A 22,965-nucleotide genomic window follows, 5' to 3' on the forward strand; every position below is an offset into this window, starting at 1 on the left:
ATTAAACAGATTTTGAATAAAATAAAGGTCAACATTTTTTTAACATCAATCGGCAGAAAACTTTCAAACTATTTATAAGTCGTTATGAAGCTAAATTGGCACCACTTACTAATTTCCCTATATTTTTACATATTGCCATTGTCAGAAATGAACGCAAATGGCTTTCGACAACAAACCAACATCTATTTCTGATTTATGTTATCGATAATATTGAACGCAAAAACTATTCAGATATTCAGATATTCAGATTGAAATTATTTCGAAAAAGAAATTTCGGAATTTAAAAAAAATTAAGTTGGCATCACCACTCGTAGCTAAATCCCTAAAATTTATTAGAAATTGCCAACATTGCCAAAAGTTTGAAAAACACTTGCAATACACAACTACAACAATTATTTTCGGTTCACTTTCATAAAAACCATTGTGGTGCAAATGACTAACTTGTTATCATAACAACTCATAAAAGTTAATGCCAAAAGTACGCTATTTGCAACACAACGGTTTTTATGAAAGTGAACCGAAAGTAAATTGTTGAATCTAAATAAATGGTGACAACAAAATTTTTAATGTCGAAAACAGGTGGGGAGACTAGAAATATTAAGGAACACAAATTAAAAAAAAACTAACTTGCAAATTTCAAAAAATCTCAGGAAAAAATCTACAAATTTAGAGAATGAAATTAAGTTGGTCCAGACGTTACTAAATTCCCTAAATTTGTTAGAGTTTACCAAATAAAAAATAGAAAATAACTCATGTAATATTAAGTAAAATATTGAATTCAATGAATGTCAATGTTTTAACATCGATCCGCAAGAAACCTTTCAACCGAAAAAATAAGTCAGTGAAGGTTCATTGTCTTCTTTGTCGTTATGAAAATAAGTTGGTACCACATTTACACATTGCCAATGTCAGGAAAGCCCGCAAACAGCTTTCTACAACGCAGCAACTCTTTTTTCTGCATTATAAAATCGATAATGAAGCCGCAAAAGGTTGAAATGATCCTTATGAAGAAATTATTAAATTTAAATGTCCGCATAGATTTTTACCAACTAATGAGAGATTAAGTTAGCATTTTTCGTTACTATTAAATCCCCTAAATTTCTAAGGTACTGCCAACATAAAATGTATGAAATAAAATAAAACACTTGTAATAAACGAACTTTTATTAAACTTACGATGACCGATGAGGAGACTAAAAATGTTAAGAAATACAAATTTAAAAAAATAAAAAAATATAGACGCATCAAAGCACAAAAATCGGGAAATGTATATGAAATGAAACACTTGTTTTCTAATAGACAAACTTTTATTAAATTAAAATTAAATTATAACTCTTGAATTTCATTCCCATCCCCACAGTCCTTTGCTCTGTTTAATGGTATCGTTATTCTCCCTTCGGACCCTTGTAGTGGCGCTAGCTTCGCCCTTAGCTACACATTTCTTCCTTTGAGTCTTCTTTTCCCTACTTACGATTTGTTTTTTGACGCGACTTCTGATTTCATCTGGGTGGATCGTGGTCGCGCAAGACCTCACACTTCCACTTTCAAATCTATCAAACGAATCAATTGATTCACTATCTGATTGGGTTTCGCGATCTTGGAGTTTCAACTGATCAAAAATTGAATCGACTGTGCATTTTTCTTCAGTATCTTGTGATTCCTCTTCGTCTTCGCTCCCAGTTTCTTCATCGATACCCAATTCTCGGTTAATATCTTTAGCCATGTCTTTCGTAAACCCTGAACACAAAACCTCAGCGTCTAGAGCATCCGTTCTTTCGATATCGCTGAATTTTGGGTATAATTCGCTCTCATAACCAAATCGTTTTTTAAAGAAAGTTTTAATACAGTTAACGTCCCTATTAAAATACCTACAATTTCATTTACCGATTGGTGTACAGGGGAAAGTAGGAAAATACGAACATTTCAGCGTTTTCATGAGCTGTTGACATCATTTGAGGGAAATCAATTATTACAGGTTTCTCATCGTCTTTTATCATTATGTTAAACTCATTGAAATCACCATGAATCACTCCACTATCGGCAAACTTAACAATAAGATTCATTAATTCATCGTAAAGCGCCTCCACGTCATTTAATTCCATTACGTGACACCTAAAATTTTTTTGCCCTAAAGTAACGCAAAGTAGTTCGTAAGAACTTTGTCGGGGTCAATCCTCCATAAAGTAACCGCAATACTACGTCAAGTCACCGAAAATAGTCAGAAAAAAGTAGTACTTTTGGAGACATAAAGTTTTCAAAATTGTAAGTCATAAATTTGTAAAAATGCTTGCCGCAATCGTCCGTAAAACAACCCAAAATAGTCGGTAAAATTTGTTTTTCTATTGTCATTGTTAAAATCGTCCGTAAAGACAGTCCTTGGATACATCAAAAATTTTAAAAAATACGGGTTCAGAAAAAACGTAAGGTAACACTTCAGCACTAAAGTTATTTTTTACACTTATACAAGGTGGGTCTGCTAGAAGTATACTTTTAATATACCCCAGAAATAATAGTCACACAAATTTCCAGTTTGTTATTAAATACTTGTATACTTATTATTAATTATAAGTTCGTGGCAAAAGATTAATTTAGGAATCATTTTAGAACAAGCATTTAGTGCAAAAAATTCATAAAAAATGTTTCTAGCCCCAAAAATAATTAAATAAAAATGGAAATAGAGGTAACTTTGGGGCTATCATTATTAATATTTTTAATTAATAAATTTTAATTATCAGGAAAGGTGGATAAATTAAAAAAGCAAACGCTGATTTCTCTCCTACTATTAGTTTTTGAGATATATTAGTTTTGAGATGCTCTGAACTCAGAATTCGCTAATTTTGGGACACTCCTGTAATAAAAATACTTTAGAGTATTTAAAAATACTTTCAGCACCCATCTACGTGAGAAAATAACTTTAGTACATGTATATTGGTTAAATAAATGTCTGATTAAAGTGCCCCCTGATTTTGAAATTAAGTTGGTAATACTGAATTAGTGAGATAAAATTGTGTCAGTTGACACACATCCCAGCCAGAGATGCCACATTAGAGCATCTTTCCCAGCTCTAGGAATTTTTTAACAAGAAAAAAATTTTACATAATTTAGAAATTCTTTTAGTTTTCAGTAAAAATATCAAAACCGTAGATTTATTTCAAGTTAACATTAGGCAACGACTCTGGATACCCAGCTAAAAATAAACTGCCATTCTTGGATTTTTAATTATAAAAAAAAAGGGAAGATAATATCCTCTACCTCTTAATAATGAACGAAAACGTTATTCAAACTTGAATTTTTAATCTTTTATCTTACAGAGGCTTACTTGCTTGTAATTGTTTTTTCCCGAAAATTTGTTGACACAGATGCTCACTTTAAAAACAAGAAAAGTTTTTTTTCCAACAACGATTATTTTAGTATCATTGTTTTCATCATAAAATGTGATAAAAGGGAGACAGTAAAAGTGTAAGTACACCTAGTCTGTTTATTCTTTACATTTATTTTATTTTTAATTTATTTATTCTTTAAATTTATTTTTAAATCAATTGTTAAAGTGTTGTTATATTGGTATGAGTTATATGTTATATATGTTATATTGGTATGAGCCTCTTTCACCCACTAGTTATTTGATGATTACTAGGCTGGCAACCGTATCATTATCATTATGAATTCTTTGTCTTTTGAAATAAAATTTCCTTAACCCCGTTGTAAGTTTTCTGATATTTAACAATAAAAACTTGATTTTTTTCGATACAAGTGTTCCGAAACTAAAGGTTTTAAGGTGTTTGAGAGAATATTCACTTTGACAATTGTTATAAAAAAAAAATAAAACGAATTTACTCATCAAAAAGAAGTTAATTTATGTTATATTGTTTACGTATTATTTTTATTTGTTGTTTTTACTTTTAACAATTTTATTTTATAATTATTATGTATTCCCTAGAAATCGTCTTAATTGATACTCTTTTTACAATGTTGTCACAATAACTTTTTACCCAGTTGGACGTTTTCTTCTTTATTTACACAGTTTGAGGAATTTTGTTACTACACTTTAGGGATAAGTGTAACGTTTGAATTTGGCACTGTTGCCAACTTAATTTCAAATTCCAAAGCAACTTTGACCAGTAATTAAAATAAGTAAAAACTCACAAGGGCCGCCCTTTGACCAACTCCATGATGACACAATGTCTATTAAAATCAATGGGTTTAGGGACTGGAAACTTCCTATCATACAGCGCCTTCATGTAAGCAAATTCTTTAGTGGCTGAAATTCTTGATAAGTACAACCAAGACGCCGATTTTCTGTGCTTGTGATAATCTCGTTTATTCGTAACATTCCGGAAACACACTCGTCCCAATCTATGCAACTTCAAACAAACTTCCTCTCCTTCAGGATTTGCAACAATATAAATATTACTCTCCTTCCCCACCCCAATCTGATTTCCAAAAGAACCAATAACGTCGCGTTTTGTTAACGAATGGAGGGCCAGATAGTCATACCCCATGTTGGTCAAGCGGTAACCATCGTCTGAAATAATAAAATAAAACCTGAAGTCTGCAAAAACATTAACCCACATTTGCGCCCCCGCTCGTAACTCAATAATCCGTGCTTGCACAAATCACGCAGCAATTTGTGAACACCGCCGTGCTGCAAATTCGCAATGGACGCAGCCATGGGGCCCGGAACCAATTCGTGGTTTTTCATGCCCATCTCAATCTGAAAAGTGAGGTTAGGAAAATAAATTCAAGATAAAACGCCAAATTACCGCTGTTAGAACCCGGAAATCCTCACCGGTGAGGTAACGCATTATTGTTACGTTCAATTTCCCCATTTCTAACACTTAAATTAACTATTTTTCACGCAATTGCATCAACACATTTGCAAGGTTTGAGATTGTTTCTAGTTCCAAATCAAAAATCACCAAGAGGTTTTGGGGGCAAAATTTAAAGAACAAATTTAAATAAAACATTTTTTACTCTAAATTGGCCTAGGACTAGTTATTAATCACTCCATGATACAAATGTGGTAATAACACGTTAATATGTACAAATATAAATAACAATCAGTCACGTTTTGAGCATTTATTTCCTTGAGTAATGTCCATTCCCTCGGACTTCCGTGGCCGAGTACGCCCTGTACATCTTTTCAGCCCCTCGTACGTTAACAGGGGGCGACCTGCGCACCCCGTTGCTCACCCCGTTAGGGGTGGCCCCATAAACGTATTTCTCCGATTGGGGCAACTGCACGTTAATTTTGTGGTGCTTCACTGTGCTACTATCACTGGAATCAAGTGATGACAGTGAGTTCACCACTTGTAAGTTCTGGAATGGCAACGCTTTGCTTATTGAAAACTCGTCCTTCGGCTTGTCTTTCGTCTTGATGATTTGACTGCGAGACACGTTTTTCTCCTTTTGCTCTTCAAGGGGGATTCGTGGGTCAATCGGGGGGATATAAAAGTCCGGAACTTTGCGAAGACTGAGCGTTGAGGCTCTCCTTCGGCTGGTTTTGTCCGTTTCGAGGCCGTTGGTTTTGGGGGCTGAGACAGGTCCGCGCGACTCGTTTCGCTCCCCCTCAGGGCCGATTTCTTCATCGGACAGTGCTTCGATTTCTTCTTCGTTTTCCTCCTCAATGACACTCGACTGGATCCACTGGCGGATTCGGTCCTTTTTGGCCGTTCGGTCAACGGTTGTCTCAAGTCCGTACTGGGTTAGGGTGAAGAGTAGTTTATTTTTTTCCTCCGGACTGCTGTGGAAGCTGTACATTGAGGGGCAAAGCCCCTCCTCTTCATCCGGCAACTCGCTCGTTTTCTCCATCCCGCCTTTGGACATCCAGCGGTCTTCCAAATATCGATGGACTTCGGCAAGCCCCGCTGGTCTTTTCTCGGGTTTTGGTTCTAAATATTTTTTGAAGAGTTTTTGGGCTTTGGACGACACCAGTTTAAACAATTTTGGCTGTCTTTTCAGTGGAATAGTGCTGCTTTGCCAGGAAATATACCTGGAGTACCGGGGGTCGTCAGGGGCGGCTTTCTGCCATGGAAGACACCCGGTCAAACACACAAATATCACAATTCCAAACTGCCAAACGTCGTGACTAGTGTTGGTCCTGTGAGAAAAATGTAAATTTAGAAAAATGGAGTAATTTAAGTAATTAAAGAAATTTTGGACAAATCAGGAAAATTAGAAGAAACCAGGCGATATCTATTGCCAATCAACATTTTTTCTTAGTATTTTCGACAGTAAATTTTATAATTTTTCAGATATAAATACAGAAATAGTTATTTACGTAACAAGTCCGCAAAATAGAGTTTTAGCGGACGAATCGTATTAAGAACAAGGCGACAAAGGAGGAATGTTACAGATAAATAATTTGTTATATTAATTTGTTTTAGATATTTTGTTAAGATATGTTGTAACTCTATTTAGGCAATTATAAAAAAATGTATAAAAACATCACACCTTATAAAATAAGACAAGAATAAAAATAAAAAACCTCATGTGTAAAAATAACACTGACAATTTAACTTTTTTTATTTTATTATTAAAATTTTGTTTTATTGTTTTTATTTTTTATATTTACCAGAAAGATAGAGTGGTGAGCTATCTAAAACATCAAAAAAAAGATGTTGGTTGTGATTACAAAAAATTAAAAATGAAGACATTTCTGAAAAACCAATGATGTCATACACTTTAAAGTAGTGCCAAAATGTGATTAGTATTTAGCTATTTATAAAAATAACAATTAACCTATTTGAGGATTTTTTTGAAAAATGAAGCACAACAAAGATATGATTTTATCAGTAATTTAAATTGTCGAGAGTGCTCCAAATATTACAAACACAAAACAGAATACTCATAAAATTGTCCGGGGCACAGTAAAACGATAATCCACAAAAGGGCACCACCAAAAGGAAAAACACACTTAAAAAAAATTAATCCAAAACCAAAGGAAAAGGAAAACTAATTGTTAACTAACAATTAGAAGTTATTATTATGAAACACAAATGACAAGATAAATGAAAGTTTGCTATTAAATATAGTCTGTTTTTGTTATAAACAAATGTCGGTGTCGAAATCAGGCAGAATTTTCGTTGTATAGCGTTATATAATTGAAGAAATTTATTTAACCAACTAAGGGAACTAAGGGAAGGTTTATAGAAAGCTCAATTAAAGTTAATTGCGTTGTTAAAAGTTAACAACGCCAATAAACCAATCAAAGTGCTTCTATTTGGTCATGTGATCAGTTAATCATGCATTTAATGCGGATTAAATTAATAACAGCCAATATGATTTTTACACTTAATATTATAAATTTTGAGATGACATTTCTGCCCTTGAAAACTATGACCGGAAAAAATAGTGGTTATTTAGGGCAGCGAGTAATTAAAATTTATATTTTTCGATACGTTTCGATTTTTTATTAAATCTTCATCAGGCTGCAACATTAATACATGTTACTTTAAGTTGACATGGCACAAACATTTAATAATATAAGCACAGTTATAAATTTTTGAAAAAAAATTCGTCAGCATTAAGGATATTCTTATAAAAATGATGTTAAATATTGCTCAGTACAATAATTATAATAAAAAATCGTCTCTAGGCATACAAAAGCCCAAACTAGTTTTATTTTGTTCTGTAGCTCAGATTTTGTAGTTGAGAATTTTACATAAAAAATTAGACTTGTTTTAAATATTTCATGCGTTATTTTAAAAAAGTTTTTTTACTTTTTGTAGTCAAGTGTTTCTATTCTAATTATGTTAAAAAAATATGAAAAACAATTGTTATTTATAATATATAAAGAAGAACAACAAAATAAAGAGCTTTTCAGTATTTTTGTGTTGTGTGTATTTATTCTCCTTTAAGTCTTTTTTTATTATTATTACCAAAAATAAAGTAATATAATATCAAATAATATCAAAAACAATAAAAAATACGTCGGTTGTCATGGCAGCGCCACTGATAATTATTATTGGTGATAATTAATCTCATCTCGTAAAAAAAAAATATAAAGAAAAATATAGACCAGCGTAGATCTAACGTGTGTCTATATGTTGGCCTAGCCAATAGACACTACGATGTGTTCTTGTTTAGACGTTTTTTATAATCAAATAAAATTATTATGTAATATTTTTTTTAATTTGTCTTAACCTAGCTTAACTAAAATTTCTACATGATAAGTAATTGTTTTATTTGTTAATAAATATAAATGACAATAACGCCTAATCTTCCTAAATAATTAATTTCGTAACATATCCGGAGAACTTACCTCAAACAAACTTATTTGCTCTTGTGATGGATTTGCTCGGTTCAGAAAAAAAATTGAAAACTGTATTTTCTATTTACAATCCAAATATACATATTCAGAGATGTTGTCAAATGTTAGGATCTTATAGCGGTTATCAAAACAGAAAACCCCTAGTAGCAAATGAGCCGCTTTGCCTCTAGAGCGACGTAATACTCATGAATAATCTGTATTGTTGCTGAAATTGTATTGTAAACCCAAATATCTATTTAATTATTAACTTTAGGCATTTGAAACTTCATAATTTTAGATAGACAATTTAATAATAATTAAATAATAAGTAAAAACAAAAAATACGGTGTTCCATTTAAGTATTTCAAGTTATTCAAACTTATTAATTTTTCTATGTTTATAATTGTAATATGCGAAACAATTGGAAAAAAATAAGTTTGGACTTTTCCCTTTAAAGTGGTAAAAGTCTTATTTTTCTACGATCCTCTGTTTTTGTGTAATATTATTTTAAATAACACGTGTTTATGTTAAAAAAAAACAAATTATTTCAAAATCCAGAATCAACCAATCAAACTCATCAGTATTAAAAACTACGTCCAAAAAGTGTTCCATTTGAAAAAACATAACATTAGTGTTTTTTAATATTGTAACACCCTGCATATATCGGGTTCGTCAAGTTTTACACTCAGGCACTTTACACCTCTTAGAAGAGAGAAAAAAAATATGAATTAAATATTTTCCACTGCACTGATATCCAATCTCGCTAAGGGAAAAAACTTTTTTTCTATTATTTTATTTGTTCAATAAAAAAGAAAAAACCATTTGACCAAAAAATCACATTGGCTGTTTTTTACATCAATAGATCAAAAATGCGAAATAAAATTATTCTGGAAAAATTTGACTTGAAAAAAATCGTTAGAATTGGATTAAAAGCCATTTTGATATTATTCATCGGGAATTTCAGTCTATTTTATGAGGGACAAGATTAAGTAGTAATAAATCTCCGTTACAGAAAGACTCACTACCTACCCCAATACAGTAATGACCGCAGAAATTTTATAACCAGCGGCACGGTCCCATCGGGCGGCTTTAAAGCCAGGCTCGGAATAAGCACACTAACGTGTTAAAAATGTTTTTATTAAAAAATTACTTCAGATGTTTAAATTGATGACTATTTTGGTCTAAGCACAAACGAATTCTTCGTTTACAATTCGCATGAACCCTTGCCGTAAGATTTAAAGATTAACATTCCATTTAGAGTAAACAGATAAAATAAATGGGAATCCGGGCCTGAAAAATTCTTACCAGCTGCCTCAACCTTCAAACCCAACAATGATCGCGTGCAAATTTTACGACAAATGCAATACATTTTTGAAAACCACCATACTGATAGAGACCTTTTGTGGAAGTGATTTACAATTCTAAATTCATGGAAAAAAAGCTGTCTCAATATCAAAACGCAAATTAAAAATCAACGACATATTTTTTCGAAAATTTAATTAGGCACTTTGATGCACTACCTCAAAATACACCTTTAGACAAAAAATCGTTGACATTAGACTGTAGTAAACTAAGCGAAAGTGAAAAATCACACCATACGACATTTTTAAATTTTGTCAAAACGTTTTTCTATACAATAAAATCATATACGATTTTTTTTAGAATTGTAGATACATTATAAAGATGTATAAAGTGCCTGAGTGTAAAACTTGACTCACCGGTATTCCGCAATATTTTAGAACGCAGCTATAATCCAAAAAAAAAGAAAAAGTCATTTAATTTTAATCCACGGAAAAATATTTTGAAAAAATAGAGGAAAAACTCAGGAAATCGGGGGAAATTCGTTTTGGGGTTTACCCTCAGTGGTACGAATACTAACATGTAGCTCCCGTCTGTGGCGACTTGGAGCACCTCCGGGGGCGCATAGGGCAGCCACTCGTTCCGTCGCATCACCACCGAACCAGCACGTCGCGTCTCTCCGAAATCACACAGTTTGATACGCGAAAAGTCCGACTTAAACACTAGGATATTGTCCAACTTCACGTCGCGGTGCACCAGGTCACGCGTGTGGAGGTGCTCCAAAGCGGCGGAGAGTTGTTTCGCCACGCGCTTCGTGTGCAGCTCCCCGATGCCGGTGTCGGAGACGTTGGAAGTCAAATCGCCTGAAATTTGAATTAAACTCATTCACTTCGCGCCATAAATCGGGTCTCTGCTTATATTTAACGTTTTAAGGTTGTTACCCGTTATGAGATCAGCCGCTCTAATTTTAGCCCTTCTTCATCACAGCGGAACAAAAGAGCTAAAGCACGCTGGCTTACCCAGAGGGGCGTATTCCTGCGAGAAGACGTAGAATCCGGCCGTTTCGAAGGCCACGTCGTAGGTCGTGATGATGTTCTTGTGCGCCCCCAGGTGCAGGCCGTAGTGGAACTCCCTGTAGAAGTCCTTGATGGAGGTGTAGGGCTTGGGGAGGGCCTTGAGCACCATCTCGGTGTCGGTGGCCTTGTGCTCCACCAGGAGGATCTTGCCGAACCATCCTTCGCCCACGATTTGCAAAATGTCGAATTCTTCGGCTAAATTTACCTGAAATTATGTTACGATTCGAATTTGGGAAATTGGAGCCGTAACCGTGAAAATGAGCCAAACATTTCGGCTATTTTCGAAACAAGCTGCTGGCATGACAATGCGCTGGCAGTTGCACAGTTTTTATCAACTTTTTAATTTTTGGTGAAATTGGCGGATAGTTTGGAAAAGTGCCATTTCTACGTCTAGACGTACATTTTCGTTTAGTTTCTCGTAATCGATGGAAATACAGGCATTGAACTCGGTCCAAATTGAAAAAGAATAGTGATGGACGACTAAAAATAAACACTCAAGACTTTTTCACTTACTTTTTCAAGTTCAAACTCGCGGATTCGATGTATGCTTCCACCCAGGGATTTTTTCATCAAACTTCCCATAGTTTACCACCTGGAATGTGATTTGAAAAGTTAACGCGGGGGCAGGGTTACGAATTCCGGAAATTTGGGTTTTTATTTGTTGGACAAGGCGACACGTTTTGTTAAAATACTGTGTGGAAAATTTCCGAATTGGCATGTTCACATGCACAAACTTATACTCTCTGTAAGAATGAGGAAAAGTGATTAATTTTTAATAGAAAACACTTTTATTTTGCCAATTTATATTTCAGGTTTGTGATGTCGTGTTGCGTTTCCTCGAAGTATGTCCCCAAATAAAGATGATTAAATTGATAATAATAAAAATACTCGTAAAAATATGAGTCCTAAAGTTTTATTTTGAAAATACAAAATAAGTTTGTAGCTTCAGATTACAAACTTATTTTGTTAACTTCTTTAATTTTCATTCATTTTTAATGTTCTTACTACTTCACACTAAATACTCATTCCCTAGCACAATGATATATTAACGAATAATTATTTTTAAGTTTAGAGTTACTTTGTAGCAGTATTTTAAATTTAAAAAAAAAAAAATTCACCAAAAAATCAAAATTTGTAGATGTATCCGTTTAAAAAATAACTCATTTTTATTGTTATTATTTCATTTATATCACTTATATCATTTATTTAAAATTCGTTACTTATCGGTAACTTTAATAGAAATAATTTTTTACTTATTTTTTCTTTATATGTAAGCATTTGTTACCACAGACCACTATGTTGGTTCTTTGTTATTTATATCATTTAAATAAAAAAAATTATATCAATAAATATTCGTATGCCTACTTTGTTTTCACAAGATATTATGGCAGAGTTAACAAAAAAGTAAGACAAATTTAATTAAAAAGCATGTTGAACTGAATGACATCGTAGTATCTTGGCTAGACCAAGGCTTGTTACTTTATAAAAACCAAAAAAAACATACAGGGTGTTAGCGAAGTTAAAGCGTTCTTTTTAACATAAGAATGTATGCATTATTCAAAAGAGTTTTAGCTTAAATTCGTCTAAGTAAAATGCTTTTATTAACGAACATATTTTTTGGAGTTTTTTTAAATTTTGAGTCCAGACCTGTTTATGATTAGCCCTTCAAAATAATTTATTAGCTATGTGGTTTCTTAGTGCCCATTGTGGTGCAAATAACTAACCTGATACCATGACAACTCACATAAAAGTTAATGCCAAGAACACGCCATTTGCATCACAATGGACACTGAGAAACAAACTGCACGGTTGTTACCTCATTACTAAATATGTATACCAGATTTTCAATAATTTTACTTTTTTTTAATAAATTAAATGATTAAATGCTATTTGTGACAGTTACTTTTGATTAACACCAATGACCCTTCGATTTCTTTTCAATTAGCAAATTTTAATAGGACTGGCTACAGAAATTTATAAAAAAAGAAGTTATTATATCCTCATTATCAACAATATTTTACTAAGGTGTTTTAGGCCAAAACAATGCATGCTACCACCTGCTAAAAGTAGTGCCTTAACTTCGCGAACAGCCTGTATAGGTTTCTAGAAAATAATTCATTTCTCATTATAAAAAGATACAAAGAAATCATTTTCTGAAAACATTTTTTTAAAATCTGTCTTTAGAAAAAGATCCTAATTTCAGTAAAAATTATTTGATATAATACATTGTACATATATCGAGTTATATGTGTAGAATATTTAACGCCCGAAGAAAATTTATTAGAAGAAGAAGTACTTAACTTAAAGTCAAAGAACCACTGATTAGTTGTAATTATACAAGAATAAGTTTTCAATTACAATTATTGCTCTTTTATTAATGCGGAAAGTTTTTTATTTTTACTCAAAAAACAACATTTGTAGTTTATCATCAGTTCATTTCAATCAATTGGGTAACTAAATTAATTTAATGCAGAGATTTTTCAGGAAGAGAAACTTTACTGCATTTTTTTTAAAGTAGTTTCATCTAATTCCATTTCATTATTCCATTTTAATTAATGGTTGCTGGTAAAACCTAATAATTACATTAGATCACTACTCTTCCGTTTTAACACTAATCTTATACCAATTTATAGCAAAATAACAAGAATTTTTACGATTCAACCTAATATCCACAAAAGAGAAGCTCTCTTATAATATTCCGCGTTTTTTTAAGAAGCTAACTGGGCAATATTGATGACATCGTTACACTTTTGAAACTAGATAATTTTTTTCAAAAGAAAATTTTTGTTACGATATACCTATTAGGTAATAATGAACTATCAAGAATTCCGCGATGTCACAGTATTGAAATGTGCTTATCAATTGTTGAGCAATGTATAATTTCAAGTTCTCTAGTACAAAGTGTGTTAAAATGATTCTCGTCTTCATCTATTAGCATAGAGTTGTTATAAATTATTTACACACTTCAAAAAATTGATAGCTAATGTAATTTATAGTTTTATTGAGAGATCTATTCACTAATAACTATTTTACATTTTTATCAACCTTATTTAAAAAATAGTTCGGTAAAGTGCGACGTTGGCGTTTTTATAGATTTAAAACAGCTAATATTTAAATTTAAAATCTTGAAGAAAATCATGAGAAATCATTTTAAAAAAATATCAAAAATTTTGGAGAAATCAGACGAAATCAAAGCACATCAGAGGAAATCATGATTAAATCAGAGGAAATCTTTATGAAATCTAGGGTACACATTTTGGGGTGTTTTTTACATATAAAAACATTGTGGCGCTCTACTCAAATAAACCCGCTATCAATAAATTAATATCAAACTATCAGTAGTAAAATTCACAAATTACCACTTAATTACATTTAAGTTTCATTAAAAAGCAACTAAAATGTTACACTTTTATTATTGTAGCTAATTTCCAAATTGGAGACTTCATAAATGGGAAAATGGCAATATGTCAATATTAGTTCTATGAAGCGGCATTTCTGATTTTACATGAAAAAAGTTATAGACGACTAGATGAAAATCATTTTAACACACCTTGTATGTTTCTAAGAGGCATCTACAGGGTGTTAGCGAAGTTAAAGCGTTCTTTTTAACATAAGAATGTATGCATTATTCAAAAGAGTTTTAGCTTAAATTCGTCTAAGTAAAATGCTTTAACTAACGAACATATTTTTTGGATTTTAAATGAAAAAAGTTATAGACGACTAGATGAAAATCATTTTAACACACCTTGTATGTTTCTAAGAGGCATCTACAGTCTACACATATAAATAAGTGTAATAGGCGTATAAATTTTCCTTTATCTTTTCCATAAAATTTCAAGAGGGAACCTTGAGTCCCCGAATATTACAAAGATCAGTTCGAAAGTTAAATAATGATTGAACAGTTTTGGCGGAAACTCAAATCCAACCCACACTTGAAAACCCATCGTGTTCAATTCACTGTTTTTAAGACGCGTTATTCGAAGAATTCATCCAAAAAACCCCGTTTATAGCAGGCTTTACCACACGTTGCGACACCCAAACTTGTAAACAATGCACCATACAAAGCACCGATCAATTTATTATTGCACACTTGAATTAATTAATTAAAGTCACTATAAATCTCCCTTGTATTTATTTACCCTCAGGAAACCCAACACTAAACTGAAGGTAAAAAATTAATTGGTTGGCAAGGTGTAAATGCGTTTTTTTGCCAAAATTGGGTAACATACCCTTAATTTATTACCTCAATCAACGGTCACATTATAATCACGACTTGTGTGAACCACCCCACAAACAAAACGCTATTTCTGTGCGTAAATTCCGGTTATAGACACGCGCACGCTGCTGAGGCTTTACGATACTGACAGCGTCGCGACGCCGGCAGCCTGGGCTCAGCCACTTCGACGCTTCTCTCAGCATAATCGCTGGCATTCAAATGTAGGACAAGATGAGTATTTATGGACGTCATGCCGGACGGGGCCCATCGGCTCACATTTGTTTATTTACAACGTGACAATGTGAAATTTATGGATGTTAAGCTCAGTGTTAAAAAACAAGGGTCAAAAATGGTGAAATTTGGAATATAAGACTGTTTTAAATAACAAGCCGACAAACTCTGGAGTAGAAAACCCACCAAGATCTAAACGAACTAGGGATATTTATTTTTAGGCAACAAAAACGCCGATTACGTTAGGGTTTCGCCGTAATCGCCGTTCAAAACTTCGCTGTAATCGGCGTTAAGAAAACAAAAATTCGGCTTTCGATTGTCAACTTTCGCATAACTTGTGATCTTATAAAAAATCGGAAATATCGTTCAAGAATATTATTATTTAATGAAAAAAATCAAATCCTTGCTTTTTTTAGCTTTTACGTTCAGTAAAAAGATTAATAATTCTAAAGAATTCTATTCAAATTGAAAGCTATGTATCTAAGTGACATATATTCAGTCTGTAACTAAAATACAATCCAAAATCTATTTTTCCAAATCTTGTACCAAAATATTAATTGCTAAAGGTAGGTACTTCAAATTCAATTTTACAAAAATGAAGTTCTCTTTTCATAATTGTTTGTGTGTCCTGTCCGTAATCACACTGTTTTCCATGAAAAAAACATTCACAATCATTTTATTATTTATATTATATTATAGATATTTATTTTATAGTGTGAGTGTGTGTGTTATCATTATATTTTTATCTTACTGACAAGTCGATATTTTAATATCTTACGGCAATAAAAAAAACTTATTATTACTATCTGTGCTATTAGATGTAAATAGATCTAGCACTGCTAACATATTTTGTTCTTTTGAAAGTAATAACAGACATTTCACTTATTTAGGACCCAATTTTTACTAAGCGCTTTCGTGTCCCGTCCGTAATCAATTATTTATAACGATTCTCAAAAGTTGGCGGCGTTATGAAAATGTTAATCATGCAACACATTGGTGTATGGTAGATATTTAAATTAATATCATCATTTTAACTATCACCATCTCTTTTAAGAAGATAAGTTATATTGAAAAAAAGTTGAGAGAATTATATGTCCCGTCCGTGATCATAGAATGGCTGATATTCAAAGTTCTGGTGCTGGAACAAATTTGTCTTTGCACAAATTTTTCCAAAAAAGCTCTCTTTTTGGTTATTGTTTATGTGTCCTGTCCGGATTTTCACTATTTTCTATGTTTTCATGAAAAAATTATTCACAATCTTTTTGTTAGAATCTGTGCTATAATGTGTAAATAGATCTAACATATTATATTTCTAACATATTTTGTTCTTTTGAAAGTAATCATAGATTTTTTACTTATTTAAGACACAATTTTTCCTAAGCGCTTTCGTGTCCCGTCCGTAATCAATTATTTATAACGATTTTTAAAAGTTGGCGGCGGTATTTAAAATGTTAGTCATGCAACAAACATTGGTGCATGGCAGATGTTCAAACTAATATCATCACTTTAACTATCACTATCTTTTTTAGGAAGATATGTTATATTTAAAATAAAAGTTGAGAAAATTATATATCCCGTCTGTGATCGTGGAATGGCTGATATTTAAAGTTCTGGTGCTGGTACTACAAAATTGTAAATCTTGTGAAAAACGGAGAAAACCCTAAATCGATTGAAGGTTTAGTGTAGGGTATAGACGCATTTTTTATTAACAGGGAACTCAATAGTTCTATAGGTACCATGTGAAAAAATATGGATGAATTATTTTCCACGTCAATTTAACGTTCGAAATAGCTCAATATTTTAAATAATTTTAAATAATCTTGTGTTCAGTAGGTAGAAATAATTCTCAACATCTAAATTAATACTCATATATTTACATAAATATACAATACTGATACTCAGTCAGGCCACAACATCACAGCTCATTTTTCACTAAATTGTTTCAAGTCACGTTTTTGGGGCTTCACATCTTGGAATTTCCCATTCTGGTCAAGCCCCACATCCGCTTGGACCAATTCAGGTTCGGAAAGTTTGCATAACATTTTGATAAGAGGTTTTTCAGTACTTGTCAACTTATTCATTTCATTGCAAACTTCTTTCATTGCTTTATTCAATTTATCGATTTTCTCTTCAGCTACTTCTCTTTTAACCCTTGCTTTGTTTTCGTCATTGTCCGATAAAATATCCCGTCTCATATTTTTTATTTCTGATTCTTTATTGAGTTTGGCCGGAGTTTCCTTCTGTTCGGAAACTTTATTTTCCAATGTGACATTATTTGCTTTCGCGAGGGCTATCGGAAGAGGCACCATTTTTATACTGCTAGTCTCGTTCTTCACTAGATTGATTTCTTCAACTACTTGTTTCTTCTCCTCGACTTTATCAGCCAATTTATCTTCAGTCTTTTGCTTCGTTTCTTCTACTTTTGGAGTTTCTTTAACACGTTCCGGTACTTTTTCTTCTTCTTTTACTTCTTTCTTCGGAAGAACAAGCTTGGCATCTTGCCCACTGATACTTTCGATTGCTTTCCTCGCAATACTCTCAATCTGTTTCACAGCTTTCACTTTTTCTTCATTCACTTTATCTATATCCTTATTCTGGACAATCTCTTGGTGCTTTTGGATCACTTCAATCAATTTCTTCTGCTGCTCCACCATTTCTTTCTGAACCTCATTCTGCTTCTGAATCGTATCAATCAAAATCTGGTTACTATCTTTCGCTTTCTTATCTTCTTCTTCCTTCAGTTCTGTTTCTTCCTTCTTGATTGCTTCAATGTCAACTTCTTCATTCTTTTTTGGCTCTTCAGGCGGCTGCACCGGCTCGACCACCGGTCCCTGCTTATCCCCCTTATCTTCGATCTTCTTTTCTTCCACCGGTTTTGGCGTTTCTGGCGGTTCTTCAGGTTGAGGCGGCTCATGACGCACTTCTTCAACTTTCACTCTTTCTTCAGGCGGTGCTTCAGGTTGTGGTGGTTCATGGCGCACTTCAACTTTCTTCTCTTCTTCAAGCGGTGCCACAACTTCATCAGGAGGTTTCTTCTTCTTTTCTTCACTTGCGATTACCTTAACTAAATAAAAAATAAGAACACAAACCTAGAAATGAAGCAACTACGTACTGGTAGTTGGTATATCGATGACCACAGGTTTTTCAGGTTGTATGACTTGAGGTTTGATTATTTCAGGCTGAGGAGGATTTTTTTCAGTCACAATGTTGAGTTTAGCCTCCTCAAAAGCGTACAAATTTGCATATGTTCCTAGAACCATGACGATTACGCCCACAAAAAGCATAATCTGATTTAAATTAAAACAAAATTAAGTGAGTTTAGTTGACACAAACCTGGGCTAAAATCCGTTCGTTTGTGTTTTTCGGGGAAATACAGATAAAACAAGTGACGGGGAATATCACACAAATCATGACACCTATGGTTGAGCCTACTAGACCCAATACTAATTCTATGTTTGGAATTATTATTCCGATTACTAACGAGACTGTAACTATTATTACTGTTAACATTTTAAACTTCACTTCTGGGATATAGTTAGTCGGGGCCCCTTCATGTAGACTTGTGTAGGGCTACAAAAATGTTTTATTGACACTGCCACAGCTTGCTTAAGCACTTTCGAAGTTTTCCTTCAGTCATTTGTTTAAAAAATAGTAGAGGGCACCACATTGTGCATATCATTTTAACAATTCAAAAACTTCAAAAATAAAAAAATGTACTTAACAATAATTAATTTTAAATAATTTCAAACGTAAAATCTACCGGAAACAGTCGAGAGGAGGAAAACTTCGTTCGGTAAAAATCGAATTACCCCTTTGTACAGAAGAGAGTAGAGACTGGCCCTGCAGGGGAATATGACCAAAGGAAAACTAAAAGCTAGTGACAAGACAAAACCCATTTTGATAACGTCACTAGTGATGGACGGTTTGAAGCTCAGTAAAACATTTCCAGTGAACGGTTTTTGAAAAAACGCAATATAACCAAACGCACCAACAAAAATGTAAACCCATGTGCAGATATTCACTGCAATTTTTATCAAACTGTTCATTTTCTCCAAAGAAGCGTTCGGTATAGCTTGATAAATCTCAAACAACTGCCTGAAAAAAAAAATTGAAAAAATTGGCAACGTTGCAAATTATGAGTTATTATTGGGGTCACGTAGTTATTGAGCAGGTTAGCAACTTGAAGCTAAACAAATGCTAACTTCAATGCCTCTCTAAATTTTTCTCTTATTTCTTTAATGCTGGAAGAAAGAACATTACTTTTCCATGTAAATTAGTTTCTATTTCGTTTTTTAATGATTTTAGTAATTTTAGGCAACATTTGAACACATAAATGGTTTTCTAACTAAAAAAACTAAAAACCCGATACACCAAACCTTTATTTGTGATGTTTTTTTCGTGGTTTTTATAACATCATACTGATATTATTAAATTAGAATGAAAAACAGTTTGCCAGACTAATAAGTAGTAACACTGGAGGAAAAATATTAGTTGGTACATTAAAAAAGATTTTTTTTTTAGAATTTTTGTAGACTTTTGTTACACAAAAATAAACAAAGTTTAAAAAAAAAACCGACACACCAAACCTTTATTTAAAAACACTACGCGTTTCAACCACAAAGTTTAGTTTATATTCTCACCTGAGGATGACCACTTTGTGGTTGAAACGCGTAGTGTTTTTAAATAAAGGTTTGGTGTGTCGGTTTTTTTTTAAACTTTGTTTATTTTAGTTTCCACGCCAAGGAAATCCAACAAGAAGTTTTGTTACACGGTCCACAGTTAATTTAAAAAACGTCTTCTGGAAAATGTATATGTTAAGCTTTTTTATAAAATCAATGCTTCTCATGCCATTTTAAAATTTAAGTTGTAGGTACAGTCACGTTCATAAAGAGTGACACCCCTATAAACCCGGTCGGAGAGCAAGGGACTGATTTGAAATTTTAAAATTTAAGTTGTAGGTACAGTCACGTTTATAAAGAATGACACCCCTATAAACCCGACCGGCGAGCAAAGGACTGAACTCAATCCGCAGCAATAAATCTTTTGGGTCCTAAACATCAACAAATATTCCTTCGAAGGTTTCATCGGCTTGGAAACATGATTTCGTGCTGTTATCCTTTGTAACATCAACGATATTTTAATCGCGTAAATTAATAAAAGTAATTAATTAATTCACTTTTTACTCAAAATGATAAAAACTGTATTACGTAAATTAGACAATGACTTATTTGACGTCCCAACTTTTTAAGTAATTAATATAAATTCTAATTAATATAAACATTTTCGATGGATTTCCAACGCCGCAAAGTAGTTATTTGTGTCGCCCATTAGTAAGAGTCGATTTACAGAAGCCAAATTAAAAATTAATTATTTGGATTGTCAGAAACTTTGATTTGATTTGATTGCAATTATAAATGTTGCGTAAACGGGTCTTATAAGGGTTTCAATTGCCTAATAAAAAAACAGTAACGTCATTAACATCGCATTCTTTTTAAAAGTGAAAAGCCTTCGGTGCTTGCACTTTATTTCGTCATCATCACTCTCAGTAAAATTGTTTCAGCCGAATATCGGGGGCAATTACGAGCGCCTAAAATAAGATATAGGATTTTTAGAGACATATTTTTATTTAATATCTCGAAAACTGTGAGTTGCCGAACAAAAGAGAAGACAGATTTGGAATTCCCAGTCAATTTTACGTCAGTAAGGCCTACCTTTGAAACAAATTTTCGGATATTGTGATCGTGATGGATTTTTATTGGTTGGTAGGCAAGTAAAAATTTTGACCAAGTTCTTTTATGCGGATTATTTGGATAACTTTGACTCGATTGTCACACAATTTTGCACAGAAATAGATAAATAATTAGTAAAAAGAGGAACCCTAGTGAAAAGCAATACATGTCACTTTGAATCGATTCATATATTTTTATTTTTTTATTTATTATTGGTACATTACTATATACTATCTCCAAAACTATGTAACGCAGAACAAAAATGAAGACACATTTGGAATCGTCGACAATTTTACGTCACATGGGCATACTTTTGATATCAATTTTCGGTTACTGTAATGTTGCTATTTTTTCAAATTTTGGTAGACAAGTAATCATTTTGACCAAGTTGTTGAATTCGGATTATTTGCACAATTTTGACTCGATTGCCGCAAAAAACAAATAAATAATTAACTAGTGAAAAGGGCTTCAAATCCTTTATGATTTTTATTTTATTTTATTCTATTTTTTGTTTTTGTAAGTAAGTTTTAGTAACTAAAGTAAGTTGGACTAAGATCTTTTTAATAATAAGGTGAACATTTTCCAATAAACGTCGAAAACAACGTTATTGTAAGTAGTTCATTTTACATGAAAAACTTTCTTTTTAAACTTTCATTAAAAATTCTTTTCGCCTTTTTCAAATGTTAAAACATATTTAAATTAAAGGACTAGGCACACTTCTTACGAGAATTTAAGGAGCTTAATTAGTAATGCAGAAAATGGCAAGTAAAGATTTGTCCCATAAGAAAAGCATTGGGGCGGCTTTTCGGTGAGTATAAAGAGCTTGTATATCTTGAAGATACTTATAATTACTGGATTGGGGTTCAGTACAGAAAGAGTAAGGCTTTTACGAATTTTGAAATCCATAACAGACACTTTTATAGATATAGAGATTTAAGCTGACAAAAGATAATATCTCCAACAATGCGAATAATTTAAATTCAACTCATAAGTTTTCCCATAAGTGAAGAAGTCCTTTCTCGCAAAATTTTGCTCAAATATTCGAAAAACCAGAAAAAAAACTTATTTTTGACTTTTTCAAACAGTGTAATGTTTTTCATTATTTTGTGTAATTGTTTTTGCCTTCTTGTTGAATAAGACAAAAAATAAACCTGACGTAATATTTAAAGCGTTAAGTAACTAACCACAGCCAATAAAAATATGTGGATCTGACGTCACGTCTAATTATTTGATATTTATGGCAACGTTGCCAATTTTAAAATTCGAATGCAATTGAAACTTACGTTTGGCATGAGAGCGCCATGGAAAAGATGGGCAAGCACTGGAGGATGCCCGCCGGGCGCCAGATCACCACCTCGCTGACCCAATCGCCGGTGAAAATGTGGGGCAAAGCCTCGACTACAATTTTGAGCACCAAGCAGCAATAAAACCCCACCGTGGCCTTCGAGACCCCGTTTAAGCTATCAACGTTGCGCAGCAGCCCCAGCGGGAGCACACAAAACACGGCAAGAGCGATCAAAATACTGTTTCGGAGGGCGCTCCCGACGACAGCCCCCGTCATTTCGGAGACTATGGCCGGGCCCAGATCCCCCATAACGACGAAAAACGCCACACAGGCGCCTAACTGAAAGCCTATCATCCCGATTTCAATCGAGAATTTGCCCAAAGTTCCGAAAACGTGAAATGCGAGGAACTCGAAGGTTTTACGGCGGGCTTTTATGGCCGATTTGAGCAAAAAGTGGCACGCGAGACGGGATATGATGCTGCTGGTTAGAAGGATGAGCACTGATAAGAGGATACCGCACTGCAACAAAAGTGTGAGATTTGGGGGGGCTGGGGTATGGGGGCACCTGTTTAAAGCAATAGGGCATTGCGAGGATGCTCACGCCGATGATGCTGTTGGCGAGGTTCATCGTGTGGCCACTTGCGTTATCCATTGTGAGAAATTGAGGAATTTCGAAGGATTAACGAGTTTTGTTTACATCTTACATGTTACATGTGTCAAAGTGACGTTTGGCCACGTTTGACATTTTGCTGATCAGAAGTACCAAATTTACATTTTGCTTACTGAATTATTTATTATATTTTTTGGTGGCACCTAACCACTCACACTCTGGGCCCTCAGCACTGCACTAGTCAAGTGTAAATCATTTCAAATTACAATTTT

At 33.2% G+C, this 22,965-nt stretch overlaps 3 protein-coding genes across 4 annotated transcripts; all 3 read right to left on the minus strand.

The window, feature by feature from the left end:
- Positions 1-1,284: 1,284 nt before the first annotated feature.
- On the minus strand, positions 1,285-4,917 carry RIOK2 (RIO kinase 2). Its single transcript, XM_961885.4, has 5 exons — positions 4,760-4,917; positions 4,569-4,710; positions 4,143-4,521; positions 1,920-2,111; positions 1,285-1,867 (listed from the first exon to the last, which is right to left on the minus strand). The coding sequence occupies exons 1-5, from the start codon at positions 4,823-4,825 to the stop codon at positions 1,342-1,344; spliced, it is 1,305 nt and encodes a 434-aa protein (XP_966978.1). The 5' UTR covers positions 4,826-4,917; the 3' UTR covers positions 1,285-1,341.
- A 32-nt stretch (positions 4,918-4,949) lies between these two features.
- Positions 4,950-15,192, minus strand: LOC655263 (serine/threonine-protein kinase SBK1). 2 transcript variants are annotated; one of them, XM_008192881.3, is made up of 5 exons: positions 14,852-15,192; positions 11,136-11,214; positions 10,566-10,827; positions 10,127-10,409; positions 4,950-6,096 (listed from the first exon to the last, which is right to left on the minus strand). In XM_008192881.3, exons 2-5 carry the CDS (start codon positions 11,202-11,204, stop codon positions 5,076-5,078), a joined length of 1,635 nt encoding a protein of 544 aa, XP_008191103.1. In that variant the 5' UTR covers positions 11,205-11,214; positions 14,852-15,192; the 3' UTR covers positions 4,950-5,075. The 2 variants fall into 2 exon arrangements, with proteins under 2 accessions (XP_008191103.1, XP_966885.1); XM_961792.4 differs by having other exon boundaries at positions 14,866-15,185.
- A 1,731-nt stretch (positions 15,193-16,923) lies between these two features.
- LOC655185 (uncharacterized protein) lies at positions 16,924-22,831 on the minus strand. Its single transcript, XM_961703.5, has 6 exons — positions 22,649-22,831; positions 22,082-22,602; positions 18,879-19,164; positions 18,403-18,639; positions 18,182-18,356; positions 16,924-18,133 (listed from the first exon to the last, which is right to left on the minus strand). Exons 1-6 carry the CDS (start codon positions 22,733-22,735, stop codon positions 16,992-16,994), a joined length of 2,448 nt encoding a protein of 815 aa, XP_966796.1. The 5' UTR covers positions 22,736-22,831; the 3' UTR covers positions 16,924-16,991.
- Positions 22,832-22,965: the final 134 nt, after the last annotated feature.

This window comes from Tribolium castaneum, chromosome 1 (genome assembly GCF_031307605.1).
Source record: "Tribolium castaneum strain GA2 chromosome 1, icTriCast1.1, whole genome shotgun sequence".
Classification (NCBI taxonomy): domain Eukaryota; kingdom Metazoa; phylum Arthropoda; class Insecta; order Coleoptera; family Tenebrionidae; genus Tribolium; species Tribolium castaneum.

Coding starts and splice junctions, on each gene's coding strand:
- RIOK2 (XM_961885.4), bottom strand. CDS start 4,825: ATGGGGAAATTGAACGTAACAATAATGCGTTACCTCACCGGTGAGGAT. Junction 2,112..4,142: donor TTGGTCAAAGGGCGGCCCTT/GTGAGTTTTTAC, acceptor AAAAAATTTTAG/GTGTCACGTAATGGAATTAA. Junction 1,868..1,919: donor GCTCATGAAAACGCTGAAAT/GTTCGTATTTTC, acceptor ATGAAATTGTAG/GTATTTTAATAGGGACGTTA.
- LOC655263 (XM_008192881.3), bottom strand. CDS start 11,204: ATGGGAAGTTTGATGAAAAAATCCCTGGGTGGAAGCATACATCGAATC. Junction 10,828..11,135: donor GCGAGTTTGAACTTGAAAAA/GTAAGTGAAAAA, acceptor ACATAATTTCAG/GTAAATTTAGCCGAAGAATT. Junction 6,097..10,126: donor GCCACAGACGGGAGCTACAT/GTTAGTATTCGT, acceptor TTTTTCTCACAG/GACCAACACTAGTCACGACG.
- LOC655185 (XM_961703.5), bottom strand. CDS start 22,735: ATGGATAACGCAAGTGGCCACACGATGAACCTCGCCAACAGCATCATC. Junction 22,603..22,648: donor TGCCCTATTGCTTTAAACAG/GTGCCCCCATAC, acceptor CTTTTGTTGCAG/TGCGGTATCCTCTTATCAGT. Junction 18,640..18,878: donor ACTCTCTTCTGTACAAAGGG/GTAATTCGATTT, acceptor ACATTTTTGTAG/CCCTACACAAGTCTACATGA.